General features: G+C 33.3%; 1 protein-coding gene across 1 annotated transcript in view; it reads left to right on the top strand.

Annotated features, from left to right (window-relative positions):
• Nucleotides 1-1019: 1019 nt before the first annotated feature.
• LOC129216081 (protein ERGIC-53-like) overlaps nucleotides 1020-22778 on the top strand; it is a 78829-nt gene continuing 57070 nt past the window's right edge. The window contains exons 1-4 of the mRNA XM_054850227.1: nucleotides 1020-1217; nucleotides 2575-2631; nucleotides 4204-4301; nucleotides 8827-8934. Coding sequence (XP_054706202.1) covers nucleotides 1073-1217; nucleotides 2575-2631; nucleotides 4204-4301; nucleotides 8827-8934 — 408 coding nt within the window. The 5' untranslated portion in view covers nucleotides 1020-1072. The remainder of the gene's footprint in view (nucleotides 1218-2574; nucleotides 2632-4203; nucleotides 4302-8826; nucleotides 8935-22778) is intronic.

The raw sequence follows: 22778 nt of genomic DNA on the forward strand, positions 1-22778 counted from the left end.
AAAAATGTTTGAAGCGGTCCTTGCTTAGATAATCTTATTGAAAGAGAATCATGATGTTCTTAAATTGTAATTTAAGATTACATTTTCTGTTCAAATTTTACAGAAAAATGCTTTTTGTCACTATTCTTTCAATTGTTCATTTATGATTACACTATTTTAATTTTTTATAACAACAAAGAGTTTCCCATTTTCTTCGTTTGTTACGCACAAAAATGAAATTGGCGGCACCACTTCTGAAAAACTGGGAAGGGGAGGGTTGTAGCACCCCCCCCCCTCTTGGCTTTGTCACTGCGCTTCTCACTGCCTCATTTGTACTCAAAATATTTTGATTTATGTACGGTTGCACTTCTAAATAATTTTAATATTTTTTCTTTTGTAACTTTTGTTTTTAGTTTTTTCGTCATTTGTAAGAGTCGTTTGTAAGTCGTTTGTAAGTGGCTGCTCTGGGCAGCCACTGATCCTTGTGCCTTTTGGTAGGTCGCTCTGTTAACAGCTCATAACAAAATTACCTTAATTTTTAACTGGCAAATACAGCAGAAAATTTGGGGACAGCGAATACAAATCTTTCAATAGAGAGTATTTTGAGTCTCTAAGTTATGCATCTATTTTGGGCAACAAAACAATAAAAAAGTTCCACTTTAAACAACTTTTTCCAAAAAATTACATCCGTGCAATCGACAATAACTCTTTAATCATCTTATGAGCAGAGTCAGAATGGTTTAAAATAGGAATAGGAAGATTTTTTTTGCCCTTTACTACACTTTTTCCAACTTAATTACTTCGAAATTATGTATCAATAATTAGTAGTATTATTTTTTCTTACAAAGAAGGATAATTTTTTTGCAACAAACACCACACACCGAAGCAAATATTGTTCGCATGTTCATTTGTTTTCAGCTCTCAGCCGCTTGCTATGGTGTTCTTCTTCTTTATTAGAATGTGATCCATACTTTTTTCTGATGTTGACGTATCATTCGCTCATAGGCTAAATTTTTAAAAGTCGAAAGTTAAATGGCAACTTCTCCAGTGAACTACTTCTGCTCACTTTCCGGTAGATCTGTGTGCTGTCAGAATGTTAATTTTAATAATATTTGTTCTTCAGATATTTTATGTAATATGTGAACTTCCTCATCCAAAATTTGAATATAAATATAGTTTTAAAGGACCTTATTTAGCTCAAAAAGATGGAACGGTTCCGTTTTGGGAGCATTTTGGCAGTAAGTATGTTTTTGAAAATGTGTAGTTTGTATTTATTAGTACACGTGGCTTTTCCAAGCGTCAGTTCTCATTTTTATATTATAATTATAATATTACGTGTTAAAACATGATATTGATAAACGTTTATTGTTTATGTCCTCTCATTTCTGTTTCAGTATTTCCTAATTTTTTTCTCTTTATATTTTAACCATATGTTTTGTATAGATTGTGAGTATCGGTGCGTGTAAAATAATTTAATGTGTAGTGACTCCAAATTAATCATTTCAATTAACATTATAGAATAATAATTTTACCAAGCATTATGTTTATTGATTTATAAAAGCTAAAACATTTCGCATAATTCTATTGCATTTGTAATTGTAATCACACAGTAATTAACGTGATTTTTCGTTTTCATATCTATCCATAACATGGTTTCATAATTTTGGCTTTCTTGTGCAAATCAGTTGTCTTTCATGGGGAAAAGAAATGAAATTATCTAAAACTGGAGAAAAATCTATGACTCTTAAGCGGTGGTCTGTGTTATAACCACTACGATTTATTATTTCATTCTGTTATGTAGATCGAAAAAACGGAACACTTTATTCTTCTTAATCTTCTTGGTTAAACTAAGATACTTCTTTTGAAATTTCGTAAAATCCTTGATTTGAAAACATCAACTCCGCATGCTGTCTAATCTGCATGCTGCTGTTTATTCTATTCAAAGCAGCTACAAGTATTTGGCGAATATCCCATGGCAATAATTTCAAAGGCCTATCCTGTCTTTTTCATTTCTCATATTCAGCAGGGTTTTTAATAAAACATTGAATTAACTCTTAATTTTGGTTCAAATGCCTCATAGTGTAATTTGTACTTTTTTTATTATTTACAAGTACAGTATTTTTGCCTTTTAATACGCCCTTAATGACCCATTTTTAATATCTTGTGAAGTTGCTATGTTGGATTTATATAAAGTAAGGCATTTATGGATACATTGTTTTTGTCATGATGAGTGCTAGTAACTTAAAGATCTGAAGTTGATCCCTTTATTATAATGAATTTGTATTTTCAGTTTTGAGTGTAAAAATCTTCTGATTTGAATCAAATTTTGAAGTAATGATCCAAACCAAGCCATTTTGAATCGTTGTAAATACTATCCTTTGATAGACTACTTTTCCATGCAACTTCTATCAAATAAAAGGAAATCAAGCCAAGCTGTTGCAGTTATTCAGAAATTGGGCTAATCGCCTTAAATAATTTAAAATGTATATTTGTTTGTTGCAATGAAGCATTTTAGCAAAAAAGTATTTGTAATTAACATATTGTTAAAACTTGTATTTATTATTCATTAATATGTATAAATATGTATTTTTTCAGATGCTATTGCTAGTGAAGAAATGGTGCGAATAACACCTTCATTGCGAAGTAAAAAAGGTAAAATTAAAAGCTAAAAGTGTGAAATTTTGAAATGCTGTTTTAATTATTTCTTGATTTTGATTTGATAACACACATTGAGGTCTTTAGCTATTCTCAGCAGAGAAGCTTTATACCTATAATCTACAACGTTTTTCCAAATTTTATTCTCAGTACAGTACAAATGAAAGATTTATAATACATGAAAATGGAAGAACACCCAGGGCAAGGTGTGAATCGAACCCACACCTCTGGCTTAGAAGACACAGCATCTACCACAGTGGCACCAAGGCCCCAATTACTTCTTTTTTTTTTTAGTTTTTGAATCAAAAATTTTCCGTCGATCGTGTGAAGTCAAAATTTTTATTCTCGTAACAAAAATCCTTGAAAGTTATTAATGAATTAGCGTGCTATCAGCTAAGCAGTAAAGTATCATCACACTTTATAGTAATACTATCCACTTTCATCTTTTTTTTCTCTTTCTCTGATTGAAGAGAGATATGAAAGAAATGCATTAAAGGAGACTGGAAGACATCCAGCACCATGTAACAATGTTCCTAAGAGGCATTCACATCGAAGACTTTCAGGGTGCCTTCCAGGCATTGCAGGTGCGTCTCCTCAAGTGTATTGATGCGAGAAGGAGATTATTTTGAGAAATTTTAAATGTTTGTGCATTTACAATCAATAAATATATCTCGGGAAAATTCATTGCTTTTTGAATGAACTGTGTATTTATGTGTGGTTGATAATCTATGCATTAAATTGCATAAATTGAACTCAAATACTCATTTTAATAAAAACTTAAATTCTAATGTGAAAATACAGTAAACCCTCATTTTATGCAGGGGTTACATTCCACGGAAATGCCGCGTAAATTGAGACTTAATATGTTGGTGATAAACTCAAACCATATGTTATTGAAAAAAAAAAATGATTTAAAGCACTTTTTTTTTGTCTTTTTCATATTTGAATATAAATTTAATTCTTTATTCAAGCGTGAATTAGGCAGAATAATTATTTGCAGAAAATTTTCCAGTTAGGATTTGTGTTCGCAGAAAGCTTTTCATTTTATCTAAGGCCAGGGGTTAGGTTCCATAGTCGAAAAAAAATCCAGTGATGACTAATTGTATAGTAAGTTGAATGTGTACTTATATCGATTTCTATGTACAACATGCATACAGAAAACACAAATTAATTTAGTATTTATGAAAAGGAGCTGGCTGGGATAGTCTTTTGCCAGTCAGGAGTTTTTCTCTAGAGTTATTTGCAGAGATTAACACATCCATGATCATTTGCATGACAGTCTTCTTTCACTAACAAATCTGAAAGATCATTTCTATCCGAATATTACTTTCTCTGAGTAAAAATTACTTTCTCTGATCTATAGAATGCCAAATCCTACATAATGCAAAACCTCTGGTCCCAAGGTGTCCATCACAATAGTCATCTTTTGTAATTGTTTTTGTGTGTTATATTTAAGAAAATATTTTATTATAATGTTTTAAGAAAATTTCAATATTTTTGCCTTTATCATATTTTTTTAATTTCTGGTTTATGTTCATGCACATATATTATTCTCTATGATACATATAGGTTCTATATGGACTAAGAATCCTACAAATTTTGACTGGTGGCAAGTTGAGGTAGTGTTTAGAATTAATGGAAGAGGAAGGCTTGGAGCGGATGGATTTGTAAGCATATCATTTAAATGTTTTTTTTTACATATTTAATCTTAATATATCTCTGTTCCCCCTCCAAATCAAATTAATACCTACAAAACAGGTTAAAATTGAAATTAAAAAAAAAGGAGAGGGGTGCTATCTCTACAAAATAATGGTCAAATTATATATTTTTTTCAGCGCAGAAAAGTTGAGAAAAGGGTTCCTTGTAATCTCTCCTGGGTTATTTGTGTCAAATTATCACTCAGTTTAGTTCAGACCGTCACAGATCTGGATGAAACATGGTACATGAAGAGATTTAACCTAGTTATGAATGAAAAATGCTGAAAAAAAAATCTTTCACCTCATTCAAAAGTTATTAATTATTAACAGGGTTCGTACGGGTCATGGAAATCCTGGAAAGTCATGGGAAAAAAATAACCGAATTTCAGACCTGGAAAAGTCATGGAAAATTGAAATTTTCATTGAAAGTCATGGAAATGTATCTCAAGTCATGGAAAAATGTCCTGGACAAAGAGAAAGTAAGAGTAACTAAAGGAGCATTAGAAATCTTGAGTGATTTAACAGTAGAGTACATAAAAGCTATTAAAAGGGGAAATTGAACGATCCCAAAATCAAACCTGAATTTTGAAATCTCATTGCATAAACTTCTTTCGCAGCCGCTTGCCTTTTTTTGCGATGTGATTTAACTGCTGGGGCATTCCAAGGTATTTTTGACATTATGTAGAGTCCGTAACGTGACCTTTTTTTGCCATAACGTTTTAATTTACCGTTTGATTTGCAAATTATTTTAATTTGAGCTGGTATGTTGGTTGGTAAAGATCAAAATAAAATAATATGCTAATCAAACAGTAAATTAAAAAGTTATGGCTAAAAAGGTCACGTTACGGACTCCACATAAATGTCAAAAATACCTTGGAATGCCCCTGCTTGGACATCACTTAAAAAGTAGTTCAATTGCATCCGAGTTTGATTCCATCACTCGTAAGAACTTCATTATTAAATTTATCAGAGTTTATCTTAATTTGTTGGAGGTTTTAGAAAATAAAGATCTTTAGTCAGATGAAAGAATACAGAAAAAGAGGAATTCTAATATTCTAAAACAGTAGTGCCCAACATACAGCCCTCAAAACTGATCCATGCGACCCACTGCTACGTTCAATGTCAGGAATCAAGCATGTTCTGGAATTTCTGAACCTATTCAATTTATATGCATTTGAAAATGTGCAAATAAGAACAAAACAAGTATACTTTTTAATCGGAAGATTGATTCATTACCGACTGGTTCTATCATAAAAGATCTGGTTTAGAAACATAAAAAACTAAACTATGTTCCTTTACTTTAAAGAACCAAAATACTGTCAAGTTATGTGGATGATTTAATGCTGTTGACACTAAAAGGCAATTTTTGAAGCAAATTTTATTGAAACGTAGTGATGACTCATTCAACCTTTGTCCCATTCAATATCATTCTGCATGTTTATAAAACAAATATCAGACATTTAAACATCATTATCATTTCACTGCATTTATACTTTGCTTAAATTTATATGATGAAGACAAGTAAGAACATTACACTTACATTTTGTCCATTACGAGTAAGTGCTTCAATGAGGCTGTAGCATTCATGCAGACATTTTGCGAATACTCATTTCCAAAAGTTAGCAAGTTTGAGATAAAATAGTGTGTAACGAGGTCATGAAAATTTTCATTAAAGTCATGAAATTCTTGGAAAAGTCATGGAATTTTTTCATCCAAATGGAGTATGAACCCTGCATTAATTAATCAAATTTTCATTACAAAATGTTACACTTCGAGCTGTTAATCCTCCTTTTCTCAGAAACTATGAAAGATACAAACTTAAAATTGGTCTTGTTTTAAAGCTCTTTTAATCTGCTTCAATTTTCTGTGAAACTTGATAAAATTTAAAAAATATTCATTTTAATATTAATTTAAATTTTAAAATTTCAATTTCTTAAATGGACAATTTTAAAATTTTGAAAAAATTCAAAAGATTACTTTGTTATCCTCTCACATCTTGCATTTTGGACAAATGGCTTTCTGATAGATCGATAAAATATTATTCTAAGTTATAAAAACCAGCCCAACAAACTACATATACTGCTAATAGCAATGTAAAACCTTCTAGTTCATAAAAATTGAATAAAATATAATAATTGAAATATATATGTATAAAATCATATTAACTGTAATTTTTTAGAAAAAAGAACATCAGCATTGTCCTACATTTATCGGAATTTTTTAGTCTGAGCTGCAAAATCTTTACCATTTCATTCTTTCTTCAGCTGTAGAGAATATGTTCGGCCTGTTGGCGTGATGGGATTTACTTTGCAAAACATAACTTTGCCACCATTTTTCATCATACATGGAAATGATATATCCATTTAGATTTTCATCGTTAAAATAAACCTTTCTCCAGTTGAGATAACAGAATATTTGGTTGATGATGGAGAAAATGAAAATGCTTCGGCACTCATTCTTGCTTCACAGCTGGAGGGAATCAAGGCATGCAGCTTTTGGGTACCTGGTACTATCACTGCTTGTTGGAAATGATGAGAGATTTGTACTGCAGTTTCAATTTATTAATCTTGGGTGACGGAACTGAAATCCGTGGTCATTGAAAGGTTAGATTTTGCCTTTTAGTACAGTTGTATAGGTGTCGTAACCAAATGGTATGGTCAAATATGTATGTTTGGCCATACATATTTGGTTTTCTATGGCCAAACCGTCGCATAGGTTTGCTTTTGTATGGCATTTAAAGACTTGCCGTTGCTGCTTCTCTTTTAGTGTACCACCCACACCATCACATGGGCCTTTACCATGAGCAGTGGCAGAAAAATGCCACTCAAGCTTAATACCAAAATCTCTTTCATGGCAGCATAGATTTTAAAAGTTCTTTTTATATTTGTACTGTGCAGCTGATATATCGGAGAAATAAAAAAAAATGTCTAACCCATTCTCCAATTTTGTTTTAAACAATTATTAGCTTTTCTTAAAACAGGTGAACAGCTACTGTGTTTTGCTCGAGATATTCCGAGATTATTATGAAACTATTTTGTTGAATTTTGTATTCATTTTTGAAGTATATGACAAAAGGATGACTTATGGCTTGATTTCTTTTCCATTGATCATCTTGCAAAGCAAAGCTGCAGTTTTTGGAAAAGTCACAAACTACTGCTACCTCAAACAAACCCAGGGGGTTTTGGAATAAACCATTGGATGGATTAAACTATCTCATTCTCAAAAGCCCCCAGCCTGTTTCATTTTGTAGGGGTGTCCCAAGCTAGTGCTCCCGCTAAAAAGAGAAAAATACCCCTTAACCCCCCATTGATTAGGCAGTCAGACCCCCTCCCCCTAGGTGGGCACCCCTGCATTTTGTTAGCAAAGAGGCTGAAATGGGTGTAGCTTATTGCTTGAGTTCCCTCTTTTGCTTTTTCTTTTCTTTCCTTTTTAAAATCTTTTCTTTTTTTTTTTTGTCAATAAAATGAGATTTAGACGATTAATATTTTTATTAATTAGTTATTTCTCAGGAACAAATCAGACTAAGAAGAAACTTCATTTGCGGAAAAAAAAAGTGCATGAAAATAGTAAACATGTATGAAGCAGATTTAATTGAAATGTTCTAACAATTTGAATTATTTTACCTTTTTTTTTTTTTGTTGATAAAAAATTAACTATTTTTGCACAATAACCCATATTTTCTCAGATATGTGAAACTTGTCCTCCCTATATCAACTGATCCCATTAGGAAACTTGGCTAGATCTGAGAGGATAACACAATGCAATTTTGTGACATTTTTCAAAATTTTAAAATTGTCTGTTTTTGAGAAATTTAAATTTTAAAATTTAATTAAATTTAATTAAATTTTAAAAGTATTTTTTTATTTTATAAAGTGGCACATCAAGTTAATGCAGATTAGAAGAACTTTAAAACAAGATCAATTTTAAGCTTGTCTCTTTTATAGTTTCTGAGAAAATGAGCATTAACCATCTCCAAGTTTAGCATTTCTTAATGAAAATTTGAATAATTGATAATGACTTTTGAATGAGGTAAAAAGAAAAAAAAAATCAGCATTTTCATTCATAACTTGGTTAAATCTCTTCATGTGGCAAGTTTCATCCAGATCTGAGACGGTCCATCCTAAAATTGTTTCAAATTGTGTTGATTTTACGTGAAATGACCCCCCCCCCTCTAAAAAACAGATTCAATTTCTTTTCTTAAATTTTTTTTAAAATCAATTTTGTGCTTTAGTACATTGGTTTTATTAATTTTTATGATAAACATTTCATTATTCACTAATCGTTTTTGAGGTAGAGTACAAAATTCTCACCATTTTTTTTTTTAAAATTGTAATGCAAATTGTAAAATGTTACTGATTATTGTTTCTCCATATAAGACACAACCTTTAGAACTTCATATAAATAGCTTTATTAATTTGATTATTTTGCTTTAGATATGACTCTGATATTAATTTTGATGTTTCGGTTAGAAGTTAATGTTCAGTAATACTTTCAGGCATTTTGGTATACACAAAATAAAGGTGTGGAAGGACCTGTGTTTGGCAGTAATGACAATTGGATTGGTTTAGGTGTATTCTTTGATTCATTTGATAATGATGGAAGAGTAAGTAAAGTAATTTTTCTTTAAAACTGTTTTTGTTATTGCTTTAAAATTTTATTTTGATCTTCTCCATTAATTTAGTATTAATGTGCAACTAGTTGCATGATTTTATGTGAAGAAGCCCGGAGTTCTTTAGTTGAGGGATCCTGGAATTTTAGTATTTTCTTTAACATAAAAATTCTCCATCTGAATGATTTTAATAATTTTCAATTGCAGAAATCTGTTTGAATAGTTGTTAAAAATTAGTTGTCATTATTAAATTGCTCAATAATACTAATATTTGGGGTTTCAGTTTTGCAAGAAGGAAGAGAGCCCGTTTTCTTTCGCTCGTTTTAACCAGGGATGTGGAGTCGGACTGATTTTGGGGTAAAGAAGTCGGAGTCGTTCGAGAATAGTTGTTAAAAATTAGTTGTCATTATTGAATTGCTCAATAATACTAATATTTGGGGTTTCAGTTTTGCAAGAAGGAAGAGAGCCCGTTTTCTTTCGCTCGTTTTAACCAGGGATGTGGAGTCGGACTGATTGTGGGGTAAAGAAGTCGGAGTCGTTCGAAAACATTCCGACTCCAAGTCTCTTTTTTTCTTTAATTTTCACTGACTCTCGTCGCATTTTTTAAAATACCGACTACCAATTATTTTGATTATATGTATAAAGGCTTGATAATCAGAAAAAACTCATTGTGGCAACCAGCTGGCTTGAATTGTTTATTGAACTTTCTGTAACAGCTATACTTACGCCATCTTCTAGTTTGCTTATTTTCTAACATTATTTAACTGATAGCAACTGTCAGCAAACAGTTTTGTTGCCTAACAGTTTCTAAGTAATCACTTTCAAATAAAAATAACTATGTATTTTTTACCTCAATCTCAGTTATAAAATAGTAAAAGGAATGTATGTATCGCTTGAGCAAGTCGGGAAACTTCTGAGGGTGCTTGGAAAATTCAAATAAGTGTTGGTATGAAAGCGCAAATCCAAAAGATTGAATAAAATATAAAGTTTTTTTATCTAAAGACTTTATCTGAGAAAGCTTGCCTATTACTGAAAAATGCAAATAAAATTAGTACATGATTTATTGGTTACAACACTCAATATTTGTAGTTAATCCTAAAATCTTCATATTAAGGTTAATTCTGAAAGCCGCCAATAAAATTTAAACTAAAAATTAAGTCAAGAAATGCAGGTATAGTTAAAGGTTATATAACACCACATTTTGTACAAAGCTGTATACCACCACATTTTGTGTAAAATTTGCTCCAGACAAACATGTACCCGACCTCTCTCCGCAATATAGTTCAATATTTTTGTTGAAAGTTTTAAGATGAAATTTAAGATTTATTATTATGGAAAGTTTTCAGAATTTAAGTATTTCAATTTTGTAAACTCTGAAATGAAGTTGAGGTGTCACCCACCAGATGAGTGTCCCCGGGAGGGAGTGGTGGAACACCCCCTCTCTAGAGAAGTTTTTTGATTGAGCAAAAATGTGTTTTTTCTCTCAAAATTCTCTCACTACTCTCTATGCTTTCAAACATTGAAAGCATAGGATTTGATCAGCATCTATTTGTTAAACATTAAAGGAGAGCAAAGTAATCACTCAATTTTTTTTTAAATGGTATTTTTAATTAATCTCACTTTAGAATTCGTAACTATTGGATAATTTGATTTTCAAATTTATTTCTAAAGTTGTATGCATCTTTGGTTTACAATAAAATACTATGTGATAATTTCATTGAAAGGATATAATATTTCAATCTCTGTTTAGAGGGTTTCCCTCTTCCCATGAAGGGGGGGGATTTGAAAAATATATATATAAAAGCCGGAATCGGGCATTTCAAAATCCTGGAGTCGGAGCCGGTAATTTTTCTTCAGACTCCGCAGCCGTGGTTTTAACTTCACACTTATTCTCATCCCAACCATGCGGTGCTTTTCAGGGTTTTTGGGTGAGGGTCAATTTACTTCTCGATTTTGTAAACTACTTATAATCTTTAAATGCTGCCACCATAACAGTTAGTGTGAAAATAAAATAAAAAACTAGATCATTAGTAGTGTATTCACAAAACAATGTGAACTATATATGCTTTTTATTGGTTGGAAAATGATTATACTTGAACAAAACAGTGTTACTTCTTCAAAACCCGACTGACATTAGGCAGTGGCAGTTATGTGCAGAGATGTGCGCACTGGGTCACCTGGGGTACCGCGGAACCCCCATTAACTCGAAAAAAAAAGATACGGTTATAAGTTCAGAGCACCATAATGTTTTGCTGTGACTAACTGTCAAAGAAGTCTCTCCTAACCAGCTTTCACAGTGGCGGATGGGGCCGGCGGGCAGCCGGGCAAATGCCCGGTGGGCCGCCTCTGTTTGGGCCGCATTGTCTCTTTCAATTGAATAGTGCAAAAAAAAAAAAAGACTTTTCTTTTCTTTTTTTCTTGCTTAAAAAAAAAAAAATTTAAATATCTCTGAAAATATCATATTAATCCGGTGTATTTCTAAACGACTTATGAGAAAATCGCTGCAAGAAAAGTAATGGTTGCAAAATTTAAAAAAAGAAAAATTAATCTGCTAACTTATATGCTGTGAGTATAAGATGTTTTTACTGTGGGCCTATAAATTCATCGGACGGCCGATAAGATAACTTTGTTGCATAACTGTCCAGGACTTTCTAAGGCCCTAACAGCTGCCTGTAATAATAGTCTGTAGGGGACAATGAACACGTAAAGGCAGGGCCGTCGCACAGTGGAGTATTTGACTGAAAATCCTGGCTAAAACTAGTTTGAAATTTTCACTTTTCTGAAGGCGACAGACACCCTTATGTGCGTTTGTGTGCTGTACGGCGAAGATCCCACTTATAGACACGAAATTTGATATACAAGTTGTCTGAAAGGTCTGATGTTACAATTTGAAACTCAATTTTTAAAATTTGAATTAGAAAATGAAATATTTAATATTTTATCCACGGTTTAGACTTTTGCATGTTTACGACCGTAAAAACGATCCTAGTAAACGTAGAAAAAAAGCCCAATGCATCACTAGATAGGAAAAATAATTTTCTTCAAGAATATGGTTTCTTTGAAGTTATATCGTAATTGATTGAATTTCTAGGAATTTACAAAGGGAGATCACTTTTTCAACTTTTTTCAATTATTCAATCAATGTAAACTAAAATTCCTGCATCCGATATTCTGATAATGTTATGGCTCTGAAACCTTTTAAGGAAATAATATAAACACCTTACCTTTATTTACAGTGAAAACGGTGAAGTTATGTTGTTTCACTGATTTATAATGATTTTTTTTTTCAGTGAGTTGAAATAAAAATTTTCAATAATTTTCACTCGATCCAAATGAATGCCGCAGTTGGCTGCTTGCCAAATGATGCTTAGACAAGTTATAAGTAAACATGTTTGATGCGAATGGCTGTTTTCCTTTGAAGATATGTAATTAAGTGCACTGTTCGAGGAAAAAAAAAGCGGTTAGAAAATCCTAGTATTTTGTACAAAACACTAATTTGAAACCAAAAAAAAAATCAATTTTATTCTTTCCGTTTGGTTTCAATCATTAAAACCCTGAGTTAATCATACACAAAAAGAATTAAAGACAAGGGTTTCGGGGTTCTAAAGAAACTTTTTTCTGCTGTAAAAATAAATAAATAAATGAACTAGGATGTTATAACTGTAAAAACACTTGAAAATGGATATTCAAAAGCTCTTGTTTTTTAATTGTATATATTGTACATATACCTGTACCTTGGGTCGATCCTTAGTTTTACTTAGCTTGATGTGTCCCGCTAAAAATTGTACGAACAAAAACTTGGAACTAAAATTTAATATAACTTCAATTTCACAATGAGTAGGTAAAATGTCTTAAATGTGAATACCTCGCTAGCGTTAGGAGACAATTACAATTGTTTCCTAACGCTAGTGAGTGTGTGTGTGGGGGGGGGGTCTTTTCCCCCTTATGCTACGTATAAAGGGAAAAGGCCCCCTCCCCCGGCACATTATTTGCAGCAATGATGTGAAAAAATATAAATATTTATTTATTTTATCTAAAATCTATCTCAATTTAAAGGAAGAGCAAATTTTCTTAGTGAGATCACAAAATAATTTATTAACTCATTAACGTACATGAGAAAATTAACATAATTGAACGCAAACACATGTTTTAGGGGTGCAATGAATCTCTTTAGCGATGCATAAAGGTAAGCGTTTTCGAAATTAATTGGATGATTCTTATTTCATAGCTTACATCTTTATACATTGATGAAGCGGTTTCTCGAATCCCTGAAACTCGTGTCTGAAATTTTATTGTTGTTTGTGCGCTCAAATATGTCGATCTTTTCATTCAGTAGTACTTATGATAACCTTTTACAAATTTTTTAAATCTTTGTAGGTAAATTCAGTTTAAAATCATGATGTCACAATACGATCGGATTATGACCTTTAAAAAAAAAAAATCATTAAAAAAAAGGGCAGTTGTAGGTGGAAGATTTTTTTGCTGAAATTAGCGCTAGAGACTTTGCCAAATACGATGTAACTTTCAAAACAGCCCGACCATGCCCGACATCCATTTAAAAAGCTTTCTCTAGTTATAAATTAAGGCGAAAAGCCTTTAAAAATCTCCCGTACCAAGTTTTCTTTATTTTTTTTTCAAAAAGGAAAATAAAAATATTTACTTTGATTCATAATTAGCACAAAGCCCTGACATTTCTTCATCCCGTAAAATTGGTTTGGTTCAATTCCATTCATTTATAAAGCCACAAAAAAATCTACATTGAAACGTAATAATTAAGCTGAAACGTAACAAAAAAGCGAAAATTCTGATAGAAATCTCATCTTTTACCGAGGCTGTGAGCAATCGTACGTGACTCAAGTTTCCAAAATAGGTGCCGATCGATGCACCAGTTAGTCAACTATCATAGAATAAATTTTCATAAAAATCGGGGTAAAATTTTAATTTTGGACTTTTGGCCAGGATTTTCAGTCTCCACTATGCGTCGTCAGAGGAGGCGTAGAACCGAGACTGTCAATTTTAATTCAAGAATGAACAATGTAAAAAAAAAGAAAGAAAACGTTCTCAGTATTAAAAAAAAAATAGTAGTAACAAAATACCAAGTGGAATTCCTGTGACGATTTAGGAACAGCCACGGTTCTTTATTATAATTTACCTAACTAAAGGCAGCTGAAATTTTTCGAGACATTCTGACAAATTATGCAAAAAAATTTCTACGAAAAAAGTATTCAGAACATAGTACAAACCTATGACAAGTTTCAAATTCAGTGGCGCACACAAGGGAGGGGTCCAGTGGGTCCGGACCCCTCCCATAGGTCTTGTTTTCTTTCCGATTTATTACGTATCTATGTATTTTGTATGTAGAATAATTTCAAACAAATGTAACAATTATTTCGATTCTAATAAGTGAAAAAAATCCTCATGTTAAAAGATTTTTCAAAATATTGTGCACTTCTCCCATAACGAATTGCCTACAAGAAGCAGAATGGTGATTTTAAATGAATACACAGTAATACCACGTTTCAGTTTTGTAATTACAGATTAAAATGAGATTCTCTGAAATTGGACCCATTTTTTAATTATGTCAAAATTCAAAGCGTTAATTATCTTGCTTTTTGTTTATTTATTTAAGTATACTTCATCACAAATGGTAATTATGTATTCAATAGTTTATAGTTATATGTTTTTCGTTCATGGGATTCGATAAAAGCAAGTCAATATGTTTGATGGCGCAATGGGGTATGATATGAGAATGAGGCTTTCGACCTTGGACCCTCCCCTTGAAAAAATTCTGTGTGCGCCACTGTTCAGATTAATACAATAAATGATTAAATAAATAATTATGATGGTTTCATAGGGGTCGCCGAAGCATGTTTTAAATTAAAAAAAGTTAAAATGCAGTAAGGGGGATTTAAAATATTGTAATGAATACTAAGTGATCGAATGTATAAAACGAAAATAAAATAAAACTTTACTAAGATATTCTAACTGGAGGATATTTAAAGTAAAATAAACTTGGGAGAAGACCTACGGTGTCACTGAAAAGTACCACATCAGTCCAAAATGTTAAAAGATAATTTTAACGAATCCCAAACACTTTAATTAAAACAAATTCAAACTTCAGGTTAGAAATTGAAAATTTCACGTTGAAAAAAACCAAGAACTACAATGGTCTTGCAAACGAAATACTGGGGGGGGGGGGAGATTTTTCCATAATATTTATATCAATAGTTTAATAACATTTTTGAAAGAGTTGTCCTTTATGCTATCAAAGAAGACCTACAATACCTTTCTTGAGTTTTTAACTACGAAAAAATTACTGGAGAGTACTCTCGAGCCTCTTCTCTCCCTAACATTACCTAAGATCATCTAGAATGCATTTTTAAGACAACTGATTCAAAAAAAAAAAAAAAAAAATCCCGGAGGGGGAGGGGGCACCGGATTTTTGCTCTCATTAACATTGTCAAAGATAGTTTAAAGACGTTCAGCAAAATTATACATTCTCTTTTCACGCGATATCGCGTGAAAAGTTCCTGGGAGGGGCAATTTATCGGTAATGAACTTGTTGAAGAGATTCAATTTCAAAAAACATCGCCCTCCCTCCAAAGAGCGTCAATTGTCACCTAAATGTGCGCTTTGGAAACTTCAATTGAGAAAGTTTGCCTGGAAAGAATTCCTGAACCCCCTTCCTTCTCCTAGTGTTTCCAAACTTTGCTTATACACATACGCTTTAAAGCTATGATTTTGAAAATGTTTTGGGGAAATTTCTGAAATACCTCCTCCCGCAAACAATGCCCAAGATATCTAAAAAGGCTAACTGTGCGGTACTTAGTTGAAAAAATCTTCAAGCGAGTGGACTGTATTCGTTTTATTGCTATGGACAGACAAGACAGGTTTTCAATGGCGATTTTCTTATCGTAACAAAACAAAAAAAGGTTTGCCATATGTTGGCGTGAATAGTTCAAAGAAAATAACTTCACCAGGGCGATAAAGTTACAAACACTGAACATCCCGCCCGGCGTTGAAATATAACATTATTTCAAATTTTCAAGAAATTACACAAGACACAAAACAATTTTAAACACAATAGATGATAGAACATTTTAGAAAAGAGAACAAATATAAAAATTACAATAAACTGATTTAGGTAACAGGATGAAATTTGATTATCTTCAAGTGGCAAAACACTAATTTTTGATATTGGCCTTTTAAAAATGCCTTTGGCCGTACATATTTCGGCAACTCTTACGTTTCCGTCTGGACCTGGAATTACCTTAACAATTCAACCCATTGACCAATTACATATGGGAAGTTGAATGTCCTTTAATAAGACTAACATGCCTGGAATTAAATTTTGCCTTTTAAACAGCCATTTAGATCGCTGTTGTAAATGGCTCAAATAGCTATTTTGCCAATATTTCCAAATAGTTTGGACCTTTTTTTTTGCGTTTTCTGCCACCTACTCTTATTAATCCTTCCGATAGGTCTATAAAAGGATTGAGAAATTTTAACTTGCTTGTAGGCATAACTGAAGTTCCCTTTTCCAGTGCCGATATCTCAGGTGAAAAATACCTTACCTGTAAATTTCTTAAGAGATGGTTTTCGGCATTTACACATTCTTCATGTGTGAGCTGACCTGTTTGTTTCACAGGAGATTTGCAGTTTCTACTAAACCTAAAAATAAATGCTAGAATCCTAATTAATTTTTGAAAGTTGTTAGTGATATCTAATAATCTGTCAAAGAAGTTAGTCACTACTAAAAGTTAATGTCACTTGGGAAACAGGTTTAAGCTCCTCGGTGTAGAGTTGATTTGACAAATCACTGGAATTTTTCAAAGTCTGCGGATCAGTTAAGTTCAGCTTGACAAGATTCGGACCATTCCACCACAGTTCACAAGTAGCAAGAGATTTGACATCCATCCCACGTGAAATCTTGTCGGCTGGATTATCCTCCGATAAAACGTGTGACCATTGGAAGTTCTTTGTCATTTGCTGGATTTGCGATACCCGGTTGCTTACAAAGGTTTTGAGTTGACTCGAAGAGGTATTAATCCATGCTAGCGCAATAGTAGTCTGAATACAGTTCCACAGAGTCTATATGCAATTTAATAGCGGCTAAGACTTTTTGCGTAAGTTTGGATAGAAGCAAACATGCAGAAAGCTCGAGGCGAGGTATACTCATGAATTTGGTCGAGGAAACTCGTGATTTATTGCACAGAAGTTGCTTCTTTATTTCGTTGGTTTGGGAAACAGTTTTCACATATATAACTGCACCATAAGCCTTTGAAGACGCATCTGAAAAACCTTGAAGTATAACAGACTTGGTGTCGGATTTTAAAATACAACTAGGCACTTGGATAGATTGCAACTCAGGGAATGATTTGACGAAGTTGTACCATTGCTCCGCAATTTCTGGAGGGAGCGTTTCATTCCAGTCTAATTTAAGTAGCCATAATTGTTGCATAAATATTTTTGCCTTGGAGATGACAGGGCCTAAAAGTCCAAGTGGATCGTAGATCCGTGCGATTTCCGAAAGTACATCTCGTTTGGTGAAATTGCGTTTTGAATTGTTGCTAACCTTGTACATAAATGAATCACTTGAGCTATTCCAAAGCATTCCTAGCGTTTTAACTACAATTTCTTCAGAATTTCTGTCCGGAGGAAATTCCTGAAGTTCGGTCGTAGAACCTCCGTTGCTGCACCATTTGTGTAAATTCATGCTTCCTCTTTGGAGAAGTTGCGTCAATTCTGACTGAAGATTCAAAAACTCCTTCAAGTTAGAACTACCAGAAAGGCAATCATCCATGTAGAAATCTTGAAGAACGGCTGTGGACGCCATAGGAAAGTCCTTTCCCTCGTCCAATGCAAGTTGCTGTAAAACTTTCGTTGCTAAGTACGGAGCAGATGCAGTCCCATACGTGACAGTTTGTAACTGGTAAATCTTAGTTGGTGCAAATTCACTCTCTTTCCATAATATTTTTTGTAGCTTAGTTTGAGAAGAATCTACTTCAATCATCCTGAACATTTGTTTAATGTCAGTGGTAAATGCGTAAATATACTTTCTAAATCTAATTAGAATTGAAAATAGATCTTCCTGAATTACCCCTCCTTTACTCAATAAATCATTCAAAGAATGTCCGCTGGTTGTTTTCGCACTTGCGTTGAAAACTACGCGCAATTTAGTAGTTTTGCTATCTGGTCGAAAAATACCATGATGAGGGAGATAGTACCCGACATCTGTTCCCTTATCTTTTATTTCTTTCATGTGATTCAAAGTTTTGTATTCGTTAAGAAATTCTGTATACCACGCTTTCATAGCCGGATCCCGTTCTAATCGTTTCCATACTTGATCTAACCTTCTAGATGCCGTTTGTTTAGAATTTCCTAGCATGATTTCAGAACATTCTGGTTTGAATGGCATTTGAACTACGTATCTACCATCCGAATTCCTGAAATGCGTTTTTGCGAAGTGTTCATTGCAGTAGTTTAATTCATCATCACTACAGGGCGTATGATTTTCGACTTCTTCGATTTCCCAGAACTTAGTTAGAGTAATATTGAGAGTTTCCAAATTTTTTGACAAAAAGCAGTGTTTTGCGGAATGATCAGAGCTGCTGTCTGAAATGCTACCCGAAACAAGATAACCAAAACAACTCGATTGTAAATACAAGTTATCTTTCAGCTTTCTTTTATCTACCTTCAAAAATGCGAAGAATAATTCTGCACCCAAAAGAATATCTACTTTTTGTGGAATATAAAACGCTGGATCTGCTAAGCATACATCGTTTGGAATGTTTAAATGAGCGATATTAATTTTCTTAGAAGGCATGAAATCTGTGATTTTTGGAACAATTAATAAGTCGATTTCCCAATGCGAATCCTCCCCTTTGTTAGACAAGTGAGCTGTTATCTTCTTCTTAATATTTAGCGCTGAATCATTTAATCCACTTATCGGAATATTTATTCTTTCCCTTTTCAAACCCAAAGCTTCCACTGCCCTAACAGAAATGAACTTTCACTTGCACAATCCAAAATTGCGCGTAAGCCCCTTCTTACGCCAGTAGAATCTCTAACATAAACTATTACTGTATTTATCAAAACAGTTTTCTCGTTCCCATTAGTGAAGAAAGAGACGCGAGTATTTTCTGACATTTGCGAGTCAAATTCAGAATTGCTTATGTTCTGTTGTTGGCTTAGTCCTTGCGATTGAATCTGAGGCGTTCCCGTCGAACCTCCACAATCTGCGTTATTTTGTCTGCTGTTTATGCAGTTTAGGTATGTATGAAGTAAAGTATGATGATTCATTTTTTTCTTACAAACGAAGCAAGAACTTTTCGAATTACATTGGGAGACTAAATGACGATCGCTTAAACAGTTGAAACAAAGCCGATGCTTTTTAACTAGATCTATCCTTTCGGATAATTTCATTGCTTTAAATTTATCACAGTGATACAATTGATGTGTTTGAGTTTTACACGCGACACATATTTTCGAAATGTTATTAGATTTAACAATAAAGGATTTGGATTTACATGAAATATTCACACTAATACTATTTAAGATTTGACATCTTCTTTCTAAGAATTCCAGCAATGCATCAAAATCTGGAACTTCATTATCTTTAATAGTTAGTTCATATTGCTTTCTCGTTTCGAGGTCTAATTTTTCTTGAACAACATTCAATAAAATTGCATTAGATAATTTGTCCCTTGCGAAATCTAAGAGTTTTAGCGATCTTAGGTTTTTCTTAACATTATCCAAAATGATACGAAGATCTTTAGCAGATTCATGTTTAATTGGTTGAATATTAAGAATGTTGTTAATGTGACAGTCGACAATTATTCTTTTGTTTTCGTATCTTTGTTCTAAAGCTTTAAAGAGTGAAGAAAAACTATCGTCAGTTGTTTCTAGAATTTTTGCTTCTCCCTTTAATGAACCGCGTAAGTAATGAAGCTTTTCACTTTCAGAAAGTTCGGGATTTTCATTTATTAGGCTATTGAATTGAGTTTTGAACAAGTTCCATTCCTCAAATTTTCCGCTAAAAGTTGGAAGAGGAATTTTCGGAAGTTTCATTGAAGCCTTTTTTGGCTGAGCAACATTCATCGAATTAATTTCTTGCGTAGAAGTATCAATACTTTGTTTTAGTACAGAGTCACTGTAATGCTGTAACTTCAGTTTGTTAATAGATGATTTCAAGCTTACCTCCAAGTTTTGAATATCTTCGTCCACTTGAGACAATAAGTCTTCACATTCCTCAAATTGCTTTTCGGTGATGATTTTGTAGAAGTCATCTTCTAACTCGGAAATGTCCATCTCGTCCTTTCTTTTAGCGAGGGCAATAGAAATCTTGGTGATTTGCCCTTTAATGTTACCGCTCTTGCGGTTTAGCGAGGTGATGTCCGCCATTGCAATTATAGCGATTGCGTAGTTTAACTTAATTGTATATTTGCGAGTTAACTTGAATTTTATAACTAATTCAAATTTATCGTATCCGGGTCGCTTAGGACCAAAATGTGCCGTACTTAGTTGAAAGAATCTTCAAGCGAGTGGACTGTATGCGTTTTATTGCTATGGACAGACAAGACAAGTTTTCAATGGCGATTTTCTTATCGTAACAAAACAAAAAAAGGTTTGCCTTATGTTGGCGTGAATAGTTCAAAGGAAATAACTTCGCCAGGGCGATAAAGTTACAAATACTGAATAGCTAACAATACGTTTTTGAAGCTATACTTTCGAAAATTCTCTGGGGGAGTGCCCCCCCCCATCATCTGCACGAATATTACACTTTTAAAAAACATTGCCTTCCCCCCAAAGAGTCTCAACTGTCACCTAAGTAGGCACTTTGCGAACTTCAATTGAGCAATTTTGCCTAGAAAGAATTCCTGAACCCCTTCTCTTTTCTCCCCTCCCAGTGTTTCCAAACATATCTTACACATACATTTTAGAGCACTGATTTTGAAAATGTTTTGAGGGAATTCTTCACGTACCCCCTTCCCGCAAATGGCAAATATCGCCCAAGATCATCTAAAAAGGCTAACAATACGTTTTTGATGCTATAATTTTGAAAGTTTTTCGGGGGAGTGCTCCCGTACCACCCATCATCAGCACGATGTACTTTTTACTATGCAGGCATTCATATTATTGATTCTTTTTCTCCACATTCGTGAATGCAGTTCTCCTAATTTGAATCCTCAAATTCCATTGGTGACTCCTTTCTAAAACTAGAAGATGTATCCACTCTAATCTTTTACATCTGAAAAAAAAAAGAAAAAAAACCAAAAAGGTGGCGGGAGCGTCTACCAGTGGCGTAGCTAGACCCGACTTTCGGGGGGGGGGGGTTACTTCTTTTATATATATATATATATATATATATATATATATATATATATATAATCGCTTGGAATTTTTTCCTTTTCTTTTTTTTTTCTTTCACTTCTCTCTTCTTTTTCTCTTTTTTTTTGAGACTAACTTTTCGGGGGGGGGGGGTTGTCCCCAAAACCCCCCCCTTAGCTACGCCCCTGGCGTCTACTCTTCAAGGAGCAAGTGTTAAGGGGCCGGCAGGCGTGTAAATGCCAGGGCCGGTGCATGCTGTCCCATTCACCACTGAGCTTTCATCATTTCTTTGTATGTATTTCATTTATGTGAAGATAGTATTTTAAAAAAAAGTGCAATTTTGTATCAAAAGAGAGCCCAGGTGCCTCCATCTGGTGGAAACTTGGCGTCAAAAAACTACAGTGTCATGTATCAGCGCCTTGATGGTGACACATGAAAGACTAATGCATTGTAGGGAAGTGTACTAGGTCTGTTTAAAGCTCAGACACCTCTTGTGGTGGGTCTCTTATACAGCCCCATTGGAAACAATAAAAGTTTAAAAAAAATGTTTTCATGAAATGGTGCTTCAGAAAGGGAGAACTGATGTTTCATGAAGTCAAGTTCTAAATTTCAATGGGAGCTCTTTCTGACATCTTTCAAATGAACTTTTACCCCCTTTTTACACGAATGAAGTTCAAAACATTTTAATACTTAGTAAAAATATCTAGGAACATCATGCTTTTCATGAAAGAAAAATAAGGGATGCTCGTGTGAAAATTAAAGGTGCTCAGTGATGTACCTACGGGGTCTATAGCGTCTCTGGTGAACGTAACCTGTTCAGGACCAGCAGAAAGAAGAAGCTTTTTCCCAGGCCCGCACGCTTTGTGGGAATCGGTGCACATGGGTGCCAGCCGATTTTCGTAGTTAAGAATAATTTTATTTAAAAATTTGTATAAAACCATTGTTGCAGTTGAATACGCTGAAAATTTTGATTCACTATCATTAATATTCTCTGAATACATTCCAGCAAAATTTTCATCATATTAAAAAACAATAATTACGAAAGTTTGAGGAAAAATGGTTTTTCCCTGAAAACAAGATTGTCTATGTATGTGGATTATAAGTTTTCGTACAAGCATTCAAAATACAGGCAAAACATTTGAAAATCAAAACAAAGTATTTCAGACAAAAGTGAGATAGTTCATCGAACTAAAAATTGCTGAAATACCTCTGAAGCTTTGATGTCCATTTGCAATTAACTTGCGCTAAAAAATCTGCATTAAAACCCAGATCCTCAGTATCACTGTCTCCAATATTCAAAATTAATGCCTTCCTTTTCATGCATGATTCATTCATCAGTTTTTATATCAGACCCTCTGTTGAAAATTTCATTCTTTTATCCATCGTGATTGAAGTAAAACTGATCCTAACCATACCAAATGTGACCTAGCAAACCAAAAACTGAAATTTTTACTCACACCCCTAACCAATAAATATTCATCCTTTTCATTTCACTAAAATATAAACAA

Source organism: Uloborus diversus, chromosome 2 (genome assembly GCF_026930045.1).
Source record: "Uloborus diversus isolate 005 chromosome 2, Udiv.v.3.1, whole genome shotgun sequence".
Lineage (NCBI taxonomy): Eukaryota > Metazoa > Arthropoda > Arachnida > Araneae > Uloboridae > Uloborus > Uloborus diversus.